We start from the raw sequence: 22,006 nt of genomic DNA, 5'->3' as shown, positions 1-22,006 counted from the left end.
CTGGCTGATCTGCTTTCTTGCAGAGAGTTTGGCGAGAAGATTGAAGTTTTTATGTTTCGTCTGTTAGCTGAGCTTAGCACAAAGACTGGAAACAGATGGGTGCAGCTAGCCTGGCTATCAAGTTTGGACTGTGCAATAATTTAAGTTTTAAAAAATACTGTTGTTTCTTGGCTTCTTGGTGCAGTTGCCAAGCAACTAGACTGTAGGATGAACTTAACCGTTTTCACAGCAGCCATCTTGACCTGAAATAATTAGCACTGTTTATGCTAAGCTAACTAGCTTTCCTCAAAAAATATGATAACACATTCACAACACAGTTTATTTAACAGTCATGCAGTACATTAAGATATTTTCTGTATGATATTGGTGTAATGTTTAATATAAATATATTTTTTTATATAAATTTAAGAGTTGCTAGTTAGCTTTTTAGCCCTGCTTGTGCTAAGCTAAGCTAACTAGCGTCCCTAAAATATATCACACTCACAACACAGGTTATTTAACAGTAATAATTAAGATATTTTGTGTATGACATTGTGTATATTATGGAGCGGTAAGGTGTATAATGCCTCTTTTATAAATTTAAGAGTTGCTAACTAGCTTTTTAGCCCTGTTTGTGCTAAGCTAACTAGCTTTCCCCAAAATATGATAACACATTCACAACACAGCTTATTTAACAGTAACACATTAATATATTATGCGTATGATATTGTGTAACCCGTATATTATTGGGCTAAGGTGTTAAGTGTTTTCATAAATTTAAGAGTTGCTAACTAGCTTTTTAGCCCTGTTTGTGCTAAGCTAAGCTAACTAGCGTTCTCTAAAATATGATATCACACTCACAACACAGGTTATTTAACAGTAACAATTAATATATTTTGCGTGTGATATTGCGTAACCTGTATATTATGGGGGTATGGTGTTAAGTGTTTTCATAAATTTAAGAGTTGCTAACTAGCTTTTTAGCCCTGTTTGTGCTAAGCTAAGCTAACTATCGTTCCCTAAAATATATCACACTCACAACACAGATTATTTAACAGTAACAATTAATATATTTTGCATATGATATTGCGTAACCTGTATATTATGGGGGTAAGGTGTTAAGTGTTTTCATAAATTTAAGAGTTGCTAACTAGCTTTTTAGCCCTATTTGTGCTAAGCTAAGCTAACTAGCGTTCCCTAAAATATGATATCAAACTCACAACACAGGCTATTTAACAGTAACACATCAATATATTTTGCGTATGATATTGTGTAACCCGTATATTATGGGGTTAAGGTGTTTTATAAATTGAAGAGTTGCTAACTAGCTTTTTAGCCCTGGTAATGCTAAGCTAAGCTAAGCTAAGCTAAAGCTATATTGTCTCTCAAACTGCTGCATCATTCTATTTTGTTTCTGCTAATGATATTTCTGCTAATATACTATAATATTATGGTGTTAATATTAATATTTAATGGTTAATTATTTGTAATATTTGTATTTTATTGCTGTAAGTGTGTGTATTTGTCCATCCATGTTGTGTGTGTGTGTGTGTGTGTGTGTGTTGAGAAGAAGAAAAAAAAACCCCGCCCAATAATGGTGGACGCCCCGCCTCCATCCGTGGGGTTACCATGGCAAACGGCGTCGACGTCACAATGGAAGGAACGCCGTCTATAAGTATTGGAGGGTCTCGCTGCGGCGGCTCGCGAGCTCGGATGTGTGTTCTGGAGGAGTGACACGTGCTGAAGAAGAAGAAAAAAAAAGATAAAAAAAAAAAATTACGGCCACATCCGGGAGTTTTATTTTCTTTATTTTTTAATTGTACATATATATTTTTTTATTTTTTATTTTTGAGAAAAAAGAGAAAAAAAAAGTGGATTTTGTTTTTTTTTGTTTTGTTTCTCCATTTTTACTTGAAGTGGGAGGAAAAAGTCTGAGCAACCATGGGACGAGGAGTGAGTATAACGTTTGTTTAACGTTCGGGCAACGTTGTTAAAACTTTTCCATTCAAACAAGTGGCTTTAAGTTAAATCGATGTTGGATGTTGTCACGGTGGTTTAAAGGAGGAGAAGAAGGAGGTGGAGGAGGAGGAGGAGGAGGTGGAGAGTCACCGCTCCGAAACTACTTTAACGGCTTATTAACGTCAACAAACGTTAAATAATTGAGTTTAAGATGCTTCTAACGGCTCCCGGTGTCCGGTTACATAACGGTTTGTTCTCCTAACGTGCGGCGTTCTGTCAAAGTTTCAAACGGCTAACGGTCAAATCAAACCGTTCGAACTGAGAGAAGAAGCGTTTTTTAATGGTTGCCGGGAGGTTGTTTAAAGGTTTTAGCGGTTATTTAAGCCCCCTAAAAGTGCCTAAAGTCTGATTTTAAATGCGTGTGAATGTAACGTCAACCATCACTGATGCTCTCCACCGTTTATTTTGTGTTTTTTTTAATGGTTTTCTGTCAGAATAACAGTGTAAATGTGGTGACATTGTGTCATTTCCCATCACTGTGTGTGTGTTTTTGCCATTTCCAAACATTTCTCTTGTTGTTTTTTTTACAGCTGTGTGCTGGGTAACGTTGCATGGCAGTGGGAGGGATGTGTTAAGGAGAAACAAGTCCAACCCACGTTTTGTGCTTTGCAATTATTTCAAACTTATCTCAAGTCAGACACCTTTTATTTTGAAAGGCTGACACACTTGTGCATGAAGCAGGTAAAAAAATGGTGAAAGATGCCAAATCTGCACCGTTATTATTGCTCTCTCGGTCAGAATAGATGAAATTGCACCGTTATTATTGCTCTCTCGGTCAGAATAGATGAAATCAGGTGCAGATAGTCTGAAAGTTGCTCGTTTTTTTGTGTCACCCGGCAGCTCTTCTGTCATCCTTCAGCTCTATTTTTAGCCACCCTGTTATTCTCCACAAACTTGCATTGTACGGAGTGAAACCGAACCTTCTCCGCTTGTGCGAAATATCAGCGCCTGTCGCCACACCCAAGCCATGCTGCGCAACAGAAAACGCTCATTACGGATTCAGCCTGCGAGGGGATGGAGATGGAGATGGAGAGAAAGACGGAGAGGGAGATCTGGCGGGAGATGTGAAGCGTTGCTTCCTTTTTTTTCCCTTTTTTAATTTGAAGATCTTCCCTCGCTCGCTCTCTTCTTGGCTGCTGCCTTCTTTCCTCTCTCATATGTGATGAAAGCCATGCCCTGCCCCCATCCAACCTCCCTCCAGATCCCCACTGCGTCTCCCCTCCTTTTCCCTAAACCCCCCCTCCACCAGTCCTCCTCCAACACCACCTCCTCCTCTCCAACACATTCATAGCAAGACTTGGAAGAGATAAATCTGGTGCGAGGAGGAGAACTTGTTGTTGTTGTTGTTGTTGTTGTAATGGAGAAGGTTTGAGTCTCATCACATTGGCAGCACGGTGCAATAAACAAGGAGAGGAGAGATTGATTGCTTTAATGAAGGGAGGTGGAGGTGGAGGTGGAGGTGGGGGTGATATAAGGAGGGAGCTCGGAGGCACCAGTTGCCGCATTGCCACTGTTGAACAACTTGGCTGCCAGACATGAGAGAGAGCAGAGAGGAGGCTGGGGTGCGGCTGCTGCGAAATCTCCAAATTACGAAATTTTAACGTGTGAAGCTTCTAAAATATTTAAAGTGAAGGTGGTTCGGCTCTTCATGGCGCAGTCTGTGCACTGGATGAACCGGGGAGACGTCCCAGGAGACCGATATGTACGCGGGAATCTTATTAAATATGTCATCATATTACCTTTTTGTGTCATAAAGCAGCAAAACGAGGATCATTCCTGCAGATTTATGCACCGTCACCAACAGATGAAACATAAATATGATCATACGATCTTCTTTTAACATTTAAATGAACACATTTGTACATTTTTAGGTGTTTGTAGACTGTATGGGTGAATAACCGGCACCTGTTTTCATGCAGGGTTAGATCAGTAACTTAAATTAGATGAAGTTAAAGCTGCAAAAGCTGAGTCACACATGTTTCTCTGAAATATTTCATGTTTCCGCTTCGTCATCGAGTGATTCACACATACCTGGATCATGACATGTCACTCGTTCAGCAGTCTGACATGTTAAATATTAGGTTTCCGCTCAGTTAAAGCTCATATTATATTATTCAAGCTGTTTGTGAGATTCAGATGTACAAGCCCAGCTCAGGGTGTCGGTGCTTGCAGAATAAGTGAGTGTGAGTTAAATGTAGCGAGCCGTGGAAGCAGATGTTGCTCTCAAACTTCACTCGGACACTTAAAGAATGTTTGAGGAGACGGTAAATATCCCGAATCGCAGCAGGAATGTGTCTTCAGAGGCAACACACGACCATAAAAGCACGTCTCCGGCCGAGGCTATTGCTTATTAGTCACGCTGCTCTTCCCACTGTGAACTGACCCGGCACGTCGGGCCCCATCGGCCACTTTTTAATCCCACCCCGACTCCACCTTCACATCCATTCTTTACAGTCCGTCTCCCTCTTGTTCTCCCCTGTTTGTACCTGTTTCCCTCCCTCTCTCCGAGGATTTAACATTCTTTCCGCTCGGCAGTCACCGTGTATTAACCGGAGCTTTTGTCACACGCCACCTCGAACACATCGGACTCCTTCCTCTCCTCCTTTTACTCGTTTCATCTCTGCTTCCTGCCATCCCCCTCTCTCTCTCTCTGTGAGCCCTGTTGAGTTCCTCTGCCTCTCCTCCATGAGGAGATCTGACATTTTCCAGGCTTCAGCCAGCACGTGACGAAGTGAAAACACAGGAAGTTTGTAATATTTCAGAGAAATGTGCGTGACACGTTCAGCTCCCCCTGTTGTGAGGAAATGATGTAACTCGTAGACTTGGCTGCGTTAATGTCACGGAGGAGTGGCTATGAGCTGAAAGCGAGAAAGAAAACGGAGCCATTGATTTACTGGTTCATTCATTCTGATCCAGCTTCTCTGCTCGGCTTTCAGCCGCTGGAATTTATTATTTTAGCATCGCTCTGCAGGTGACAAAGACTCGATGAAAGTTTGTTTCACTTTGTTCCAAACATCATGAAGTCACTCGTCTTCCAGTGGACTGTGCCAACACAGCTTCAGTGTCATCATGACTTCATTTCCATAAACTTGCTCTCACATAAAACCCCACTGGTCTCCGTCACGTGTTTGCACAGGGTGTTTTATTTTGAAAATCGACCGGATTCTGTGTCTGACTTCCCGTCAGCTCGAGCTGCTCTGTGTGGATTGACACCGGCTGCTCGCGGCGTATGTCAGAAATATACCATAAAGTTTGTTTTAAGTGCAGCTATTTTCTCCGATGCATTTGTTCCAGCTGCAGCGAGCCTGCCAAAACAAACGGAGACGCAGAAAATGAACGCACTCTCTCCACCTGCAGCTCCTTTTTTAAAGTTAGCAGAGATTGAAGTAAAGTTTAAGAGGAATCAGATGTGTTCAGTGTCTTCAGGACGGAGGCCGTGGTGCTGCATCCGTTCATCCATTCACTTTTTGTTCTCCTCGTAGAAAGCTGAAAGTTGCACAGGACGTGAAGGGAGTGTTAAACGCGACCCCCCCTCCTCCTCCTCTCCCCCGTGTAAATTAACAGAGAACGAGTCGATGGAGAAGAAATGAAAGGAGAGAGAGGAGACAGGAGAGGGGGCATGGGAAGGAAGGAAGGAGTGAAGGGAGGTGCTACAACACTCGTTCTGTCCATTCACATATCTCCAGAGGTGTGGCAATAGTCGCCGGTAGCAACCGGGCAAAGTCCCAGAAAAGTGTGTGTGTGTGTGTGTCGGCACAGTTGAATGAGCAGCTTGTGTATCTGGCAAAAGAGCCTGGCACTAGAAAGGACTGTTCATAGGAATTCAAGTCCGGCCGTTTAAAAAAAAAAAAAAAAAAAAGTGTGTGTGTGTGCTTTAAAATATGCGGTTGCTTGACCGAGCGCTCGCTCTCCTCTGATGTGTGTCTGAGCCTTCGGGGACGTTGTTCTCTCAGGCGAGAGAATAAAAGCAGGGGGGAGAGGAGGCCTCATGAATCCTTGTTGTTTTTGGAGGCTCGTTCATTCAGACTTCAGAGTCCAGATCAGTCCACAGGAAGTCCAACTTTCTAGCTTCATTCAGTCTTTTCAGTCTCGCTGCACTAAGACTGATGCTCAGATTTAGCTGGACACTCTCATGACTGCGTAGGAAACGTAAATAAACAACATTTTAGTCTTTTTTTTTTTTTTGCTCTTTGGTCACAGTCCATGTACAAATTCCCACAAATCCAAGTAGCCAGCATGCTCGTGGTCTTAACAGTCACATGAAAAGACTCCCGAGCCTTTTGTTTGTGTGTTTGATGGCGATTTTATGGAAGCTGTACAAAGGACCATTGTTAGTGTGTGTGTGTGTGTGTGTGTGTGTGTGTGCGTGTGCACATCACCACACCAGTCTGTCCTGTTTGTTTTTCATCGCGGCATCCTTCCATCTTCCCTCCCTTTGTTCCTCCGTGTACGTCCATCGGTACACACACTCCTCTCGCTCTGTTGTTGTTGTTGTTTTCCAGGTGGCGACCTTGAACGCTGCCGCTCAAGGTCAGGGTTTATTTTATTTTTTTTAATTGTCTGCTGCGCGAGATCGTCGGCTTTCATCTGAGATATTTTACAGTTTAACAACACATAATTATTATTGTCTAAAAAACATTAATAGATCTTAATTACACCAAAGATCCGGCAGAGCTGATTGCTTGAAGACGCGAGTACAGATAAAACACACACATACGAGTGAACAGCAGCTCTGAGTAAACTAGTCGTGAAGAAACGGGACTGTCCCCGAGTGTAGATGAAGGTGGAGATGTGTCATCATCAGCGGCTCAGCTTCTGATCCGTCTGATTTTATAAATGCCACATCAGAAGAAGCTCATGAGCATGTTTGTGTTTGTAAGAGTGAGAAACGAAGTCTGTGATTGGCTGAACAGAGCAGGTGAGAGGAAACGTCAGTTTAAGTTGAACTGTTTGAACATTAGCTCCCTCTGCCATCGTCCTCTTCGCTCACCCGGCTCCTGTTCTGGCACAACACCTCTCTCTCCTCTTCCCGGTAAACAAACACTAACACGGCTAACAAGCTGAGCTAACGGTAGCTACAGTTGCAGCTCTAATATCAATTAAGGAAGCTGTGTAAATCATTGATGATATAGACTTAATAAATTAATGAATACATCTCAATAAACTAATTAAAAACATGAGAATAAATCTGTATTTATGGCTTAATTCTCTACATAAACACAGCAAACAACAAATCAAACAAACCTCTATTATTTATTAAATATTCTAATATCCGTCACGTCTCTCGGCTCTCGACCACCGTTTGTGTGTTATTTGCCTGAAAGCCAGCTGGCCCCTGAGGGGCCGTCGGGGGGGTCCAGAGGCTGGGATCTGTCCGCAGTGATCCAGAACCGGGCTCAGTGTTTTCCCAGCTTTAGCTGAGCGGGGGGGCTCGAGCAACAATAACAACATGTGCTGGGATCACACACTCTGCTCTGCTGACTGCCTGGGAAACTCGACGAAGGCGAATGCGATATTAGTTAGCATGTTTCCATGACTGGGACCGGGCTCAGGATGTCCATATATGGTCATACGTATCCAGCAACATGCGAACACCTCTGATACATGTACAGCGGTGAATTATAGATGAGCCTTAACCGCTGATCGATGTTGGCTTTGAGTGCTGCGATCTCCAGTTACACACCTGTAACACACACAGGCTTAACTTTCCCTGTCTGTGATTAACACACATACACACACACACACACACACTTTTATGGCTTTGCTCAGCAGTTGGAAGATGGATGTTCACATGTTTGCAGACACGTTGCTCCGCTTGCCATCTGGACAATGCGTGATGATCAAGGGAGCGTCTCTATAAAGCAGGTGTGGGCTCATTCAGGTGCTGGTGTCGGGTCAGGATGGCGGCGCTTAATCTCACGCTGCTTTGGCGAAGGCTTTTCTTTCGAGTAAGAGACGGCGCCGTGTAATTCGCATCTTCTCTCTGCCTCCCTATCTCACCTTCTCCCTGTAACTCTCCGTCTCTCACACCCTCTGGCTCGCCGACACCGTCCTCACCCGGGCCTTTGTTGCTCCGTCAGTTACAGTGACCGCTGATAATGAGAGCGGGGCGGAGGAGAGAGGCCGGCTGTCACTCTGCGCTGAAGTGCCACAGCTGATGGCGTGATAGAGGTTGTCAAGTGAGAGAGAGAGGAAGCGAGGATATTTCCGTCCCTGAAATGTTTCTTTTTTTTTCACCCATTGTTTGTTTCTCGTTCCCACGTTTTAATTAAAATCCTTCCTGCCTGCAGCGAGAGAATTTGTGTCTCAGTCGGAGTTAGAGTCAACAAAATATCCCCACGTGTGATTACAAGCGAATGACTGTTGCTTAATTGGTGAGGTTGCGTTCAGGATAGAGAGTTAAAGTGTGTGTTCACCTCATGTGGGTGTTATTTTTTCTACTTTATCTGTGTCACCTTATCTTCGCCTGCTCCTCCCTTTTGGGTGGAAGTGTCACTCCTGAGCTTGCACATGGTTTGAAACAGTTTCTGTCAATCCCCAGGCGACGTGCTTGGACTAAAACAACAGAAATCGCTTCAAAAATCTGTATCGTGGATCCCCCAAAGAGCTCTTTGTGCAGTGACAGATGGAGCCGGTGTCCATAAAGCCGCCATCCAAACCCTTTATCACTCCTCTGCTCGCTATCTGACGAGCAAAGAGGTGACTCCTCTTTTTGTTTCCTGGAACATTTTTTGGCAGTTTGTCTCCCCGATTTGGGCCACACTTTTCTAATTTATTATTATTTTTTTTAGACTGAAGCTGGTTGACCCACATGAAGTCTTTTTTTAAAAAGATGACAAAATGTCTCGTGGCGTTTTGAGTCATCCGACGTGCTCAGGTTGCATCAGAAACACCTCGGCGTGTTACTCATGCGTGGCCTCCTTCGTTACCCTCTAAAAGCGCTCTGATGTTGGGTTAACATGTCCCGCCACACACAGACACAAGCACGTTTTACCTCGACTGTCCACGTCTGGTAAGTTTGAGCTTCTTCAGATTCGTCTTCGGTGTCACTAAGCTGCGTTTTCGTTGCATTTCCAGGAAGGACGCGAGCAGTATGAGCTGGCTGCGACCTCGGAGCAGGGCGGCAAGAAGAAGGGGAAGGGGAAGAAGAAAGAGAAGGATATGGATGAACTGAAGAAGGAAGTGGATATGGTGAGTGTCTCAGCTTTACTTTTGTTTTTCACGCCGCTTCCTCTGACTGTCTCCTGCTTCCAATAGAACTGTCCCGTCCTCCCTGTTGTTGTTGTTGTTTTTATTTGTTTTACCTCCCCTCACATCATGTACCCTTTGTTTTTATTCTTTTAAGAGCTAAAACATCTAAATTCACATCAAAATCCTCCTTAAACATCTTAAATATGAAGATTTTAATTAAATTTCACATCTATGAAGCCATAAAAGTTGATTTCTGGATCTTTTTCTTTACATATTCGTCTTTCTGGTGCAAAATAATTTAATCTGTGCCTACCTGTCCACCCTCTCACATGCTCCTCTTTCCTCAGTTCATTGCTTCCTCCAACTTGTGTCCCTTCCTCTTTCTTCTTCCTCCTCCTCTTCTTCTTTCTCGCTTTCTTCTCACCTCCCCCGTGTCTTTTTGTCGTCGCCTCATCCGTTCATTCTTCCCCCCTGAACTGCGAGTGTTTCTCCATCATTGGTAGTCGTTTTTAAAATGAAAGGTCAGCGTACAATGGCGCTGTAAATGTCACCGGCTTTTGGCACATCAACACACACATATACGGGGCGTAAACATTGGACTGATGCTTCTTTTCCTTTCTCTGTGTGTTTGCAGGACGATCACAAGCTGACCCTCGATGAGCTCAATCGCAAATATGGAACAGACCTCAACAATGTGAGTGAGACGTGGAGTGTGTGCTGTGTTGTGTCTGTTTCCTGAGTGTGTTGCAGCTTTGGCAGCCGGCGTTCTCGTCTCCAACCTCTGGCATCGTAACCCGATTTAGAGAAGAGCAACTCTTTCTGAGTGTCTCCATTTATCACGGAGATGACGAGATAAATATCAAACATCAGCAACAGCACCGGCTGCAGTTTATCAGCTGCTGCGTGATAAATGAGGGGGAGATGAATTAAACTTTGTTTAAGGAGGGAAGAGCTCCTCTCTTCACCGAGGGCGTGATTAGCTACCGCAAGCTCATCTCTCCCAGGGTTTATTAAACAAAGAGCGCCGACTGAGAGACAGGAGGAGGAAGAAGAAGAGGAGGAGGAGGGGGAGGAGGAGGGGAAATAAGAGGAGTTTATTTCTTTAAGGTTTATCCGAGCCCCGAGGGAAAAGCTCTCTGGAGTTCAAATCTTCATTTTCCAGCAAATGGTTAGTGCAGAACTGTGTCGCCGAGCCCGACGCTCACTTTTAAATAATGTAAAAAGCACAGATCAACACACAGCAGTGCTTTGCTTTCAAATTAAAATGTCCTTTGTCGACGCTTATGTGATTTCTTGCCTGGAGTGAGATCAATACCACCCAATCCACCTCTAAAGCTCCCCAAATTAGATGTTGTTTGTTTTAATTTGAAGGTGTAGCTAAGTATTTAGCTTTCTCTGTGCGGGAAATATGAAGCTGGAGCCAGCATCAGGTTAGCGTAGCTTAGCATAAAAACTGGAAATGAAGGGAAACAGCTAGCCTTCCTCCAAAGCTCCTCCAAAGCTCCCCAATCAACCAGATACCAAAGTGGTGTCGATCTTCTCATCTGAATCTCAGCAGGAAAACAAAAATACTTCCTAAATTAAAACACACTCTCTCTCTCTCTCTCTCTCTCTTTCACTCTCACTCTCACTCTCACTCTCACTCTCTCTCTCTCTCTCTCTCTCTCTCCATGCAAATGCGCTCCTGGTCATGCAGAAAAGCATCAAGCAGAATAGTTAATCAGTGCCTCTAAACCGCGGTCTCGGAGCTCCGCGTGCATGCATGCGTACGCAGCGCTCGTGAATAATTCATGAGCTGCAGAAGCCCCCCCTGATTTCAGATCATCCTATTTGCCTCGTCTTTCCTCCCCTCGTTAACCGACCTCCTTTACCTTCACCCCCCCCCCCCCTTTGTCTTCTTCCTCTTCCTCCTACCTGCCGACGGAGGAAATGGCCTGTTGATACTGCGTTGCTAGGCAACTAGTAGCGCCTACACCCCCCCCTCCTCCTTTTTGGACTGATATGTGTCAGTGAGCTTGTGTGTTGGCTTGCTTGGCTGATTTCACACATCTGGATGAGGATCTAACTGAATCTGTGTTTCCAGGGTCTGACTAGTGCGAAGGCTGCTGAGATTCTGATCCGTGATGGGCCCAATGCCCTCACTCCTCCACCCACCACCCCGGAGTGGGTCAAGTTCTGCAAACAGGTGACAGCAGCTTCGTCATGGCGGCTCGTATGGCTGTTCTTTATTCAAGTGTAAGAGTTAAGAAGGTGCTTACTCTGTTTGTCTGTTGTTTCAGATGTTTGGTGGTTTCTCCATGCTCCTGTGGACCGGTGCCATCCTCTGTTTCCTGGCCTACGGTATCCAGGCTGCAATGGAGGATGAACCCGCAAATGATAATGTAAGAAAAGCTCCCCACGTCACGTCTTGATGTGGCAGTGTTTTACATGATTTAATGTAGTTTATGGTCCAGAAAAAGTCAGTCTGACGACACAAATCAACAAGCTGAGGCTCATTGAAAGGCTGAATGTAAATATATCTTTTGACTTCCACAGTTGTACCTGGGTGTCGTACTTTCTGCTGTCGTCATCATCACTGGTTGCTTCTCCTACTACCAAGAGGCCAAGAGCTCCAAGATCATGGACTCCTTCAAGAACCTGGTCCCACAGGTACGCCACCTCACGTTTTAACTGCATCAAAACTCGACCCACGTCGACTGTTTTGCACAAAGATCACAAGAAATTACAGAAACGACCTCAGTATTATGACTAATTGTAGTCTGTTAATTCAAGGTCTTATCCACTTAGTGGTACAAAAACAACAGAGTCCTCTCGACATCTGAATCTCATTAGCCCTGTTGAATAATTTGGAGGTCATTAATGGGGGAAAAAAATGAGCGTTTGCATGCAGGATGTGGAGGCAGATAAAACTAGACTAAAAAAAGAAAGCCGTCAGTCTCACTTTGTCCTCTGTCTTACATAAGTGTCTGTCTCCGTCATGTCTCGTCTCGTAGCAAGCCCTGGTCGTCCGTGACGGCGAGAAGAAGCACATCAACGCCGAGGAGGTGGTGGTCGGTGATTTGGTGGAGGTGAAAGGTGGTGACAGGATCCCCGCTGATCTGAGGATCATCTCCGCTCACGGCTGCAAGGTGGGTACCCTCGAAACAAGCTTGAGAGGCATTCGTCACCTCTTGAGTTTGTGGCAAACAATGTCACGCACTTTTGTGTTCCTGTCTGCAACATTTAATCATCAGACTGCAAAGAAGAGCTCGAGCACCCACATGCCCTCTTAAACTTTTCCTTTGACGTCACTATTTTAATAAATGGCCTCCTGCCTCGTCATGTGACTCGCAGTAGTCTTATTATGGGCACAGAAAAGAAGTCTGTGACCCATTTTGGGCCCTGAACGAAACTCAAGACCCAAGAGCAACACTTGACCCAATTATCCCCCGTGCTTTTCCATCAACCCCCGAGTCATTAATTGTTATATCTCGTCACCTGCCACTGCATCTTTTAGCTGTTGCTGCATGTTGCCGTACTGTTTTTCTTGTCAGTCACAGTCGTCGTTTCATTTTTCAGGTGGACAACTCCTCTCTGACCGGTGAATCTGAGCCCCAGACTCGTACTCCTGACTTCTCCAACGACAACCCTCTGGAGACCAGGAACATTGCTTTCTTCTCCACCAACTGCGTTGAAGGTATGACGACAGGAAACCTCAAAATCAGAGATGATGTTACATTTGATCTGTTGTTACAGTCTAAACATCCTCCCTCCAGGAACTGCCCGTGGTATCGTGATCAGCACCGGAGATCGTACCGTCATGGGTCGTATTGCCACTCTAGCCTCTGGACTCGAAGTTGGACGCACCCCCATCTCCATCGAGATCGAGCACTTCATCCACATCATCACCGGCGTGGCCGTCTTTCTCGGCGTCTCCTTCTTCATCCTCTCCCTCATCCTTGGATACAGCTGGCTGGAGGCCGTCATCTTCCTCATCGGTATCATCGTCGCCAACGTGCCCGAAGGTCTCCTGGCTACCGTCACTGTGAGTCCTGGTGTTTGTTTATTAAAGGTCCAATTATGGATCCCAAGAACGACTCTGACCCAATCGCTCCCATCTCTAGGTGTGTCTGACCCTGACTGCTAAGCGTATGGCCAAGAAGAACTGCCTGGTGAAGAACTTGGAAGCTGTAGAGACCCTTGGCTCCACCTCCACCATCTGCTCTGACAAGACCGGCACCCTGACCCAGAACAGGATGACCGTCGCCCACATGTGGTTTGACAACCAGATCCACGAGGCCGACACCACTGAGAACCAGAGCGGCACCTCCTTCGACAGGAGCTCCGCCACCTGGGCTGCCTTGGCCAGAGTTGCTGGACTCTGCAACCGCGCCGTCTTCCTGGCTGAGCAGAGCAACATTGCCATCCTGAAGGTGGGTTTTTGTTTCACACTCCTTTCCCCTGAAGTTAAATCTTATTCTGTGTATATTTTTCAGTTAGACCGTGCCCTTTTCCAACAAGCGTTCCTCTTCCCCGTTGTCCATTTCCCCTCATATTGGCTTAATTTCATCTCTGGTAATGCCAACACCTGTTGAAGTGTGCTGCACGAAAGATGAGTGTTCAAATCTGTTTCCAATGGGCCAGCAGCGCACGGAGACGTGTTGTCAACATTCGCAAAATAGCCCCTGAAAGCCTACACATGTTGGCTGACCATCAACTATTATTTCAACACAAAGGAGGAGTGTTTGGCTATCTGGCGTCTGTAGGTTCAGTCGTGGTGACAACAAATAAACAACGTATGTTACCTCGTGACTGTCAGATTGGACTAAGCAAGACTAACAACCTGTTAACGGGAAATTATCTACAGAGACCAAAACTTTTGTACCAGGCTGTAAACATGTTTATTTCTGATGCGAAACATGGGGACTTATGGAGACTGACTCACCTCTTGGAGCCAGCCTCAAGTGGACGTTTGAGGAACTGCAGGTTGAATATTACAAAGCATTTTAGTGCCCACCCACCAAGAAACTGCACAAACAAAATTACCGGTACCGACATCGTCACTGCCAAAAAATAATTTCAGACATTAAAGTCTTTGTACACAAAGAAATGGATGCTTGTATCACTCTCCCTGGAGTGTGCGCACACACACACACACGCGCACACACACACACACACACACACACACACACACACACACACTGCAACTACATAATTATTCCTAACTGCTCCCCCCTCTAAAACACACACCCAGTCGTACGCAGTCTCCTGGCTCCCAGACTTTCCTCAAAGCACTGGCTCCAGTGTTAACCTGTTAGTGTGTGTGTGTGTGTGTGTGTGTGTGTGTGTGTGTGTGTGTGTGTGTTAATCACCTGTAAATGTCTGGCTGGCATCATGGCTCTAATTACCAGTCATTCTCTCTCACTGCTCATTATTTCTTCCCAGTCACTGTTACAAGAGTGAGAGGAGGGTAAACACGGGGTTGGTGTTTATCGAGGACAGTAATTATGATGAAAAAATATAGAAAATTAGCATATTTCTTTTCATGGCCGGCTTCCTAAACAGATCTATTGTAGTGTGTAGACTGTGGAGGAAGACAGATTATGGGTTACAGAGCAGTGATGAGTCTAGAGATGATATATAAAGGCTAATATTTGACGAAGAACCAACTGAAAAAGTTCACTTTTGTGACCTATCTCCATCTTCCTCCCACAGAGAGACGTGGCCGGTGACGCCTCCGAGTCGGCTCTGCTGAAATGTATCGAGCTGTGCTGCGGATCCGTCCAGGAGATGAGAGAGAAAAACCCCAAAATATCCGAGATCCCCTTCAACTCGACCAACAAGTACCAGGTATGCAAAGAGGAGCTTCACCTCAGTTTAAGGAAGTATTGTAATAAGTATCATGTTGTTGCAGTTAAAGTCTCTTTTATGGGGACAACAAAACACACGTTCAAACCTGAACCTTCTCTTTTGTGCTCCTAGCTTTCCATTCACAAAAATGGCACACCTGAAGGAGAGTCCAAGCACCTGCTGGTGATGAAAGGAGCCCCGGAGAGGATTTTGGACCGCTGCTCCACCATCATGCTGCAGGGCAAAGAGCAGCCTCTGGACGACGAGATGAAAGACGCTTTCCAGAACGCCTACCTGGAGCTGGGAGGACTGGGAGAAAGAGTGCTGGGTAATGATGGACGGCTGCTGGGATTGATTAGTAGACCACTCATAAAATCTCCTTTTCTCATCCTAAACCGCTTCTTTGCTTCGTTGTACTCTAGGTTTCTGCCACTTCAACATGCCTGACGACCAGTTCCCAGAAGACTTTGCTTTCGACACAGACGAGGTGAACTTCCCCACTGAGAACCTGTGCTTCATCGGCCTCATGTCCATGATCGACCCTCCTCGTGCCGCTGTGCCCGATGCCGTCGGCAAATGCAGGAGCGCTGGGATCAAGGTAAAGCCACCGTTAAAATGATAGTATGTACAGCGTGTTCCCCTCTGATCCATCAAGCTCATCAGCGCAAATGTGCGTTCTCCTTAGGTCATCATGGTCACAGGTGATCATCCAATCACAGCTAAGGCCATTGCTAAGGGTGTGGGCATCATCTCCGAAGGCAACGAGACCGTTGAGGACATCGCTGCACGTCTGAACATCCCAATCAACGAAGTTAACCCAAGGTACAGACAGGGATTGGTGCACCTGGAGTACCCCAGGGTCACGTTCTGGGTCCGCTTTAGTTGTACTATTATTGTGGTGTTTGTAAGAGTTTGAGTCACTTAATGGTTTTGTTTTCCCTCCAGAGATGCCAAGGCCTGTGTCGTCCACGGTGGAGACCTCAAAGATCTGTCCCCAGAGCAGCTCGACGACATCCTGAAGTACCACACCGAGATCGTCTTCGCCCGAACCTCCCCGCAGCAGAAACTGATCATCGTGGAAGGCTGCCAGAGACAGGTACTGTTATTTTTTTCCTACACAGCATGGGCCTACGCCTTATTATGTAAATCCACGTGATACGCTCATCCCCCTGAAGCTTATTTATGATTATGGCTTTGGTCTGATGAGTTGGCAGAACAATCAAGCATAACATCTGTCAAGCTGCGACCTCAACTGCACACATCAATATTTATGAGTACATCAGTAGGAAGAGGAAACTCTTTCCAGTTTGGACTATGAATTATTTATTTATATAAATGTTTTTGTTGCTTATCGCCTCATCGGGTGCCACAACTTTATAGTCCTCCGATAGAGAGCAGTTTCATCATATTCCAGCAAGTCCGTCATAAAGTTGCAGAGCTAATTAACGTGATGTATTCCCGTGGACGAGCAGGAGGGAGATTAACTCTGATTTGCTATCGACGTTTCATTGTATGGAGGTTATATTTCAAACGTCTCTCCGCTCACGGTGCTTAAAGGAGCTCAGATTTGCTGCATCAGGTTGAATGAATTATGGTCCTTGTAGTTTACCTGCCGGCAATAAATACTTCTTTGAAAACTGTGTTTCTGAGAGTCGACACCAGCTTCAATAAATCTTAGAGAAAGCATTCAGTGAGCTGTTTATTTGAGTGGGAGGTCCAGATAGCACGTTTTTAAAACACTCTTTCTTGTTCAGTGTTTTATCTGTTTCTCGACTGATCTCTCCTGTTCGCTTTGATCGCCTTCGTCTGTTCTGTTAAATAAAGCAGAATTGCCCTGAAACCTTCAGGAAATTATTCAGTGACGCGGTTTATCTTCAGAAAACGGAAATGTCACTCGACAGCGGGACCTGTTTAAAGTGTCCACGCTTCTTTTGTGTCTCTTCAGGGAGCCATTGTGGCTGTGACAGGCGACGGCGTGAACGACTCTCCGGCTCTGAAGAAGGCCGACATCGGCGTCGCCATGGGTATCGCTGGATCTGACGTCTCCAAGCAGGCCGCTGACATGATCCTGCTGGACGACAACTTTGCCTCCATCGTTACCGGAGTGGAAGAAGGTAACAGATTGAACTTCACTTGGACACTTTGAGCTGAAATAAACTCAGCTGGATTTCAAATGTTTTTTAAAATGACTTAATGCACTTGTTCCCATCAGGCCGTCTGATCTTTGACAACTTGAAGAAATCCATCGCCTACACCCTGACCAGCAACATCCCTGAGATCACCCCCTTCCTCCTCTTCATCATCGCCAACATCCCTCTGCCCCTGGGAACCGTCACCATCCTCTGTATTGACCTGGGAACTGACATGGTGAGAGCAGAGCATATTTGATCAAAGTTTCTCATCATAGATCAAATCCAAATGTTAATTTTGATGTACGATTGTCTTGTCATCTCACAGGTCCCCGCCATCTCTCTGGCTTATGAAGCAGCTGAGAGTGACATCATGAAGAGACAGCCCAGAAACCCCAAAACAGACAAACTGGTGAACGAGAGGCTCATCAGCATAGCATACGGACAGATCGGTAAACACACACCTCCTGCTGCCTGAACTCAAACCTGAAGCAGGAGTTTTGCTCTCTGACTCCTTGGTGGATTTTTCTGGAAAGGGCAGCTCAGTATCTGGGATGGTCCAAGATAACTCGGAAGAGTGGCATGCACCAGAAATAGTCTCATACTGATAGAGAACTGGAGTGTGTGCGCGATGATAGAAGAGTCCCTCTGGCTTTTGATTTCTCCCTCTTTGGTCATGAAGCCAAGAATAAACTCGACCCTCCTGAACTTCCTCGACTACCTTATAAGAGCAGAGCACGGCAAACAAAAGTTTCTCTTTTATCTTTTTATTTATTTATCTCATAATAAATGTCAATGAATCATTAATCTTTTAACTCTGCAGAGGATATGTTTATTTCCTCAGTTATTTATCGAACAGCATTTATTTAAATCCCCCAAAAGAAGTCAGATTTACTCACCTTTTCATTCGTCTTATTCCCCCCACAAGGCTAATTTGTTTGCTTAATCATTTATTGATCCTCGGGTTTAATCTCAAATTCTAATTAACTGCTGAAACGACAAACAAATTTCAGTCATTAATCAAACGATTGATTCCGCGTCTCGCTCTCATACAGTCCAATCTCCTCCCCCGCAGGTATGATCCAGGCGCTGGCAGGTTTCTTCACCTACTTTGTGATCCTGGCTGAAAATGGCTTCCTGCCCACCACCCTGCTGGGCATCAGAGTGAACTGGGATAATAAATACATCAATGATCTGGAGGACAGCTACGGACAGCAGTGGGTTAGTAACATTCCCCCGTGGCACGTCGCATGTTTAAAGGTTACAATCTGGGCTGGTTCTAAACAGTTTCTCCATGTCCGCAGACTTACGAGCAGAGGAAGATCGTGGAGTTCACCTGCCACACAGCCTTCTTCGTCAGCATCGTCATCGTCCAGTGGGCCGATCTGATCATCTGTAAGACCAGGAGGAACTCTGTCTTCCAACAGGGCATGAAGTGAGTACAAAAACATCAGCATCATCTCGAATGTCGCGCCTCCTTCTTTTTCCGAGGAACTCTGGTTGACCTCTGTGTTTATTTTGAGCTTGGAAATCTTCCCCCTGGGACGATGAAGATGATAAAGTCCAGGTTTTATTTTCAGCCTTTCTTAAATAGGTTTGTTTGGCTCTCTGGTTTCGTCCTCTCATCTTGATTGTTCCTCTGTGCGTTCCAGGAACAAGATCCTGATCTTTGGACTGTTTGAGGAGACCGCCCTGGCCGCCTTCCTCTCTTACTGCCCCGGCATGGACGTCGCCCTCAGAATGTACCCTCTCAAGTGAGTAAACCTCCGTGAGCCACGTTACAGATGTGGATGGACTTACTCCACCTTTCCACCACATGTTGCTCATCCACGCCCCGGGGGCACTGGATCAGATTCTCATCTCTGGTTTCTGTGTGTGTTTTCCAGGCCCAACTGGTGGTTCTGCGCCTTCCCTTACTCCCTGCTCATCTTTATCTATGATGAAATCCGTAAGCTGATCCTCAGACGCAGCCCAGGAGGTGAGTCCACAATCCATGCTTTTATTATCTTCTCTCTTCGTCTCTTTTTCATGCTTTTAAACAAAGCATATGTATCCAAACCACCTCTGAATCCCTGTGTGTGCGTTTGTTTTCTCTTCCTGTGCATCCAGGTTGGGTGGAACGGGAGACCTACTATTAAAGACCCCGTCAGTCCAGTCAGCTCGCATCTTCTCCTCCACTCCCGTCTTTGCATGAATATTGTCTTGCTGCTCGGAAATAAAATTTTAACCTCTGTGAAGAAGAAAAAAAAAATAATTGGAACGTGTTTTTATATTTAGGGAATGCTTGATACTACTATTAAACAAATACTGAGATGGAACATGCTGATGATAATGATGCTGATGATGATGCTGATGATGATGTTGATAAATGATAATGCTAATAATGACATGAACACTGAACATTGACATGACTATGCGTGCCTTGTTTCTGAAACAGGACCAATTTTATACATGTTTTTAACGTTCAATAAAAATGCGCTCGAGTCAGGTCCCACAAACGTTTCCCGCGCTCATTCATTGTGTGTTTGTGTCCTGTAACTGAACGGTCGACTGTTTGATTCCCCCCTCAGCCACAGAGGAAGCAACAGGCTGTTGAAGTGCCTTTAAGCAATGTTCCATCAATATAGTCCAACATAAATAAGGGCAAATTTAGAAAGTTATTTATGACTAGAAATAATAAACCATGCACGTAATCCCATTTATGTTGCATTAACTATTTTAATATTAAGAAATGGTCAATTTAAATTTGATCATTTGGATTTATTTCCTATATTTTATGCATTCCCTTTGGTTTAAAACACAAACGCTACATATTTCAGAACAAAATCACTGTGATTTGTTTATTTGTGTCCGCCTCTCTCCTCTGCACGTGGGATTACACTAATTAGAGTTTGATATATGAATAATCCATTCTTAGTCCTAATTAAACACAAAAACAGAGGATTATGGATCCTCATTTCTATTTCAGCTTTTCTGCTGCTGTTTCTTGAGGAACCCACCCAACATTTTACAAGATAAATAAACCTTAATGCAGAAATATTGTGTGCAAGTCACGGAACTCTGGGTTTAAATTATGTATCCAGAACTGTTTTTGTATACTATATTTATTAGCTCTTAGTCATTTGACCCTCAGAGCAACACTTTTATCTGAAGACTGATAAAACAAAATGCAACAAATTTACTCAAACATTATGTATAAACCCCAAATCTCTTTACACGCAGGCATTTCTCTAATAATGGCAAAGGGATTATCAATCTTTATCTCACAACTCGCACCTCCACAGATGAATTTCTAGTCTTAATCTACCTCTAAACCTCGAACAGCCGACTTTAAAACCATGCTGCCGTCTTGGCGAGGTCAAGCCACGGGGCAAAGTCTTATCAGCCATACAAATAGAGTGTGTGCTTACTGCACTGCTGTAAAGCTGGTGGAGGAGAGGTGATCAGAGCACTGCTGTGTCTAGAAAATGGGTTAATTTGACAGTTGACGTGGGACTGATGCAGCTTGTATACAAGTTTATGAAGTTAGTCAAAACCTATCCTGCAACTTTCGATGGATGGATGGATAGATAGATGATTTTATAACCCCGCATGAACTTCCCAAAACCTCTCAGAGTCTCTGCAGACTCAGGCCATGGTGGTTGTTTTAGTTTACTAAGAGGCACTGGGATGCCTAATCCAATATCCATTATTATGCTTAAAGCTGGGAGTTTTTCCAAGCAGCTACTGTATGTGGTCTCTGTCCTCCCACACACTGCTTGCTGAGTCTTGACACAAACACAAACATAAGAGGAGACTTTTAAGAGTCTAAGAGTAGGAGCAGCAGCAGAAGCTCACCATCCTCCTACCTCAAACAAAAAAACACAGTTTTAGACAAAGAACGAGGCATAAATGATCACATTTTTAATGGATAAAAATAAAGAGTAATAGAGCTCTAAAAGTCTATTAATTTAGGCTGATTTATTCACATCTATCTATTTATTTCCAAGACACTAATTAGTGATGTGTGGGTGGTGAACAAGCTGGTTCAAAGAGCCGGCTCTGGTATTTGAGCTGCTGAGTGATAGTAGAAAAAGAAGCAGCATTTTGAAACCACAAAGGCAGAATGCAGAATTTTGCAAAGCTAAACTGCCGTATCAAGCAGGGTCAACTAACAACCTTCACAGACACATGAGAACTGTGTATCCAACAGTCAATAACTGTCCTTTTTTAAAAAAATGTCCATGCTTATATTTTATAGTTTTTATAGGTGATTATATCATATAATATATATATATATATATATATATATATATATATATTATAATTATATATATATTATACTCTCTGCTTTGGTGTAGCAGAGTAGTTCTACAAACAAATTCTAGTTCAATGGGTGATTTCAGAGGTTACAAGGGTCTGTAATGCAATGAAAACAATTGGCCACAGCAGTTTATTGATATTAGAAAGTGTAATTTTTTACTTTTGAATGCTTCAGTACAAAGAATATGTGGAAATACACATGAATATGTGTACACATACAAATCACAAGTCAAATCATGAAAGATATAGCGGTAACAGGAAAAGCCGCTTGGGAGTCGAAAGATCCGACTCTTTTGGTGAGTCAAATGATCGGACTCCCTAAAAAGAGCCGAACTTCCCATCACTAACACTAACGGTAGCTACTACTGCTGTGTGTCAATATATCTTATTAGGCAATTATAGAAGGGGGGGTTACGTAACACAAACGAAAAATAAACGGCTCTCTCTCTTCTCCTTAATATTCAAAATAGCTGATTTTAAACTAATAGAAAATAAATAAAATAATACTACCAAAGTATTTGTACCCATAAAACGTTGGAATGATCCAACTCAATCCG

At 44.3% G+C, this 22,006-nt stretch overlaps 1 protein-coding gene across 1 annotated transcript; it reads left to right on the top strand.

The window, feature by feature from the left end:
• The first annotated feature begins 1,681 nt into the window (after positions 1-1,681).
• On the top strand, positions 1,682-19,645 carry LOC113743990 (sodium/potassium-transporting ATPase subunit alpha-1). Its single transcript, XM_010742594.3, has 23 exons — positions 1,682-1,932; positions 9,076-9,189; positions 9,824-9,883; positions 11,273-11,374; positions 11,469-11,570; positions 11,725-11,838; positions 12,183-12,317; positions 12,748-12,865; positions 12,945-13,213; positions 13,293-13,601; positions 14,884-15,018; positions 15,151-15,346; positions 15,441-15,616; positions 15,704-15,840; positions 15,964-16,114; positions 16,964-17,132; positions 17,231-17,385; positions 17,476-17,599; positions 18,223-18,368; positions 18,452-18,582; positions 18,800-18,901; positions 19,034-19,125; positions 19,257-19,645. The coding sequence occupies exons 1-23, from the start codon at positions 1,921-1,923 to the stop codon at positions 19,283-19,285; spliced, it is 3,078 nt and encodes a 1,025-aa protein (XP_010740896.3). The 5' UTR covers positions 1,682-1,920; the 3' UTR covers positions 19,286-19,645.
• Positions 19,646-22,006: the final 2,361 nt, after the last annotated feature.

Source organism: Larimichthys crocea, chromosome XIX, assembly GCF_000972845.2.
Source record: "Larimichthys crocea isolate SSNF chromosome XIX, L_crocea_2.0, whole genome shotgun sequence".
NCBI lineage: Eukaryota > Metazoa > Chordata > Actinopteri > Sciaenidae > Larimichthys > Larimichthys crocea.
Note: the sequence above shows the minus strand (reverse complement) of the source record. Positions and strands in the feature narration are given on the sequence as shown.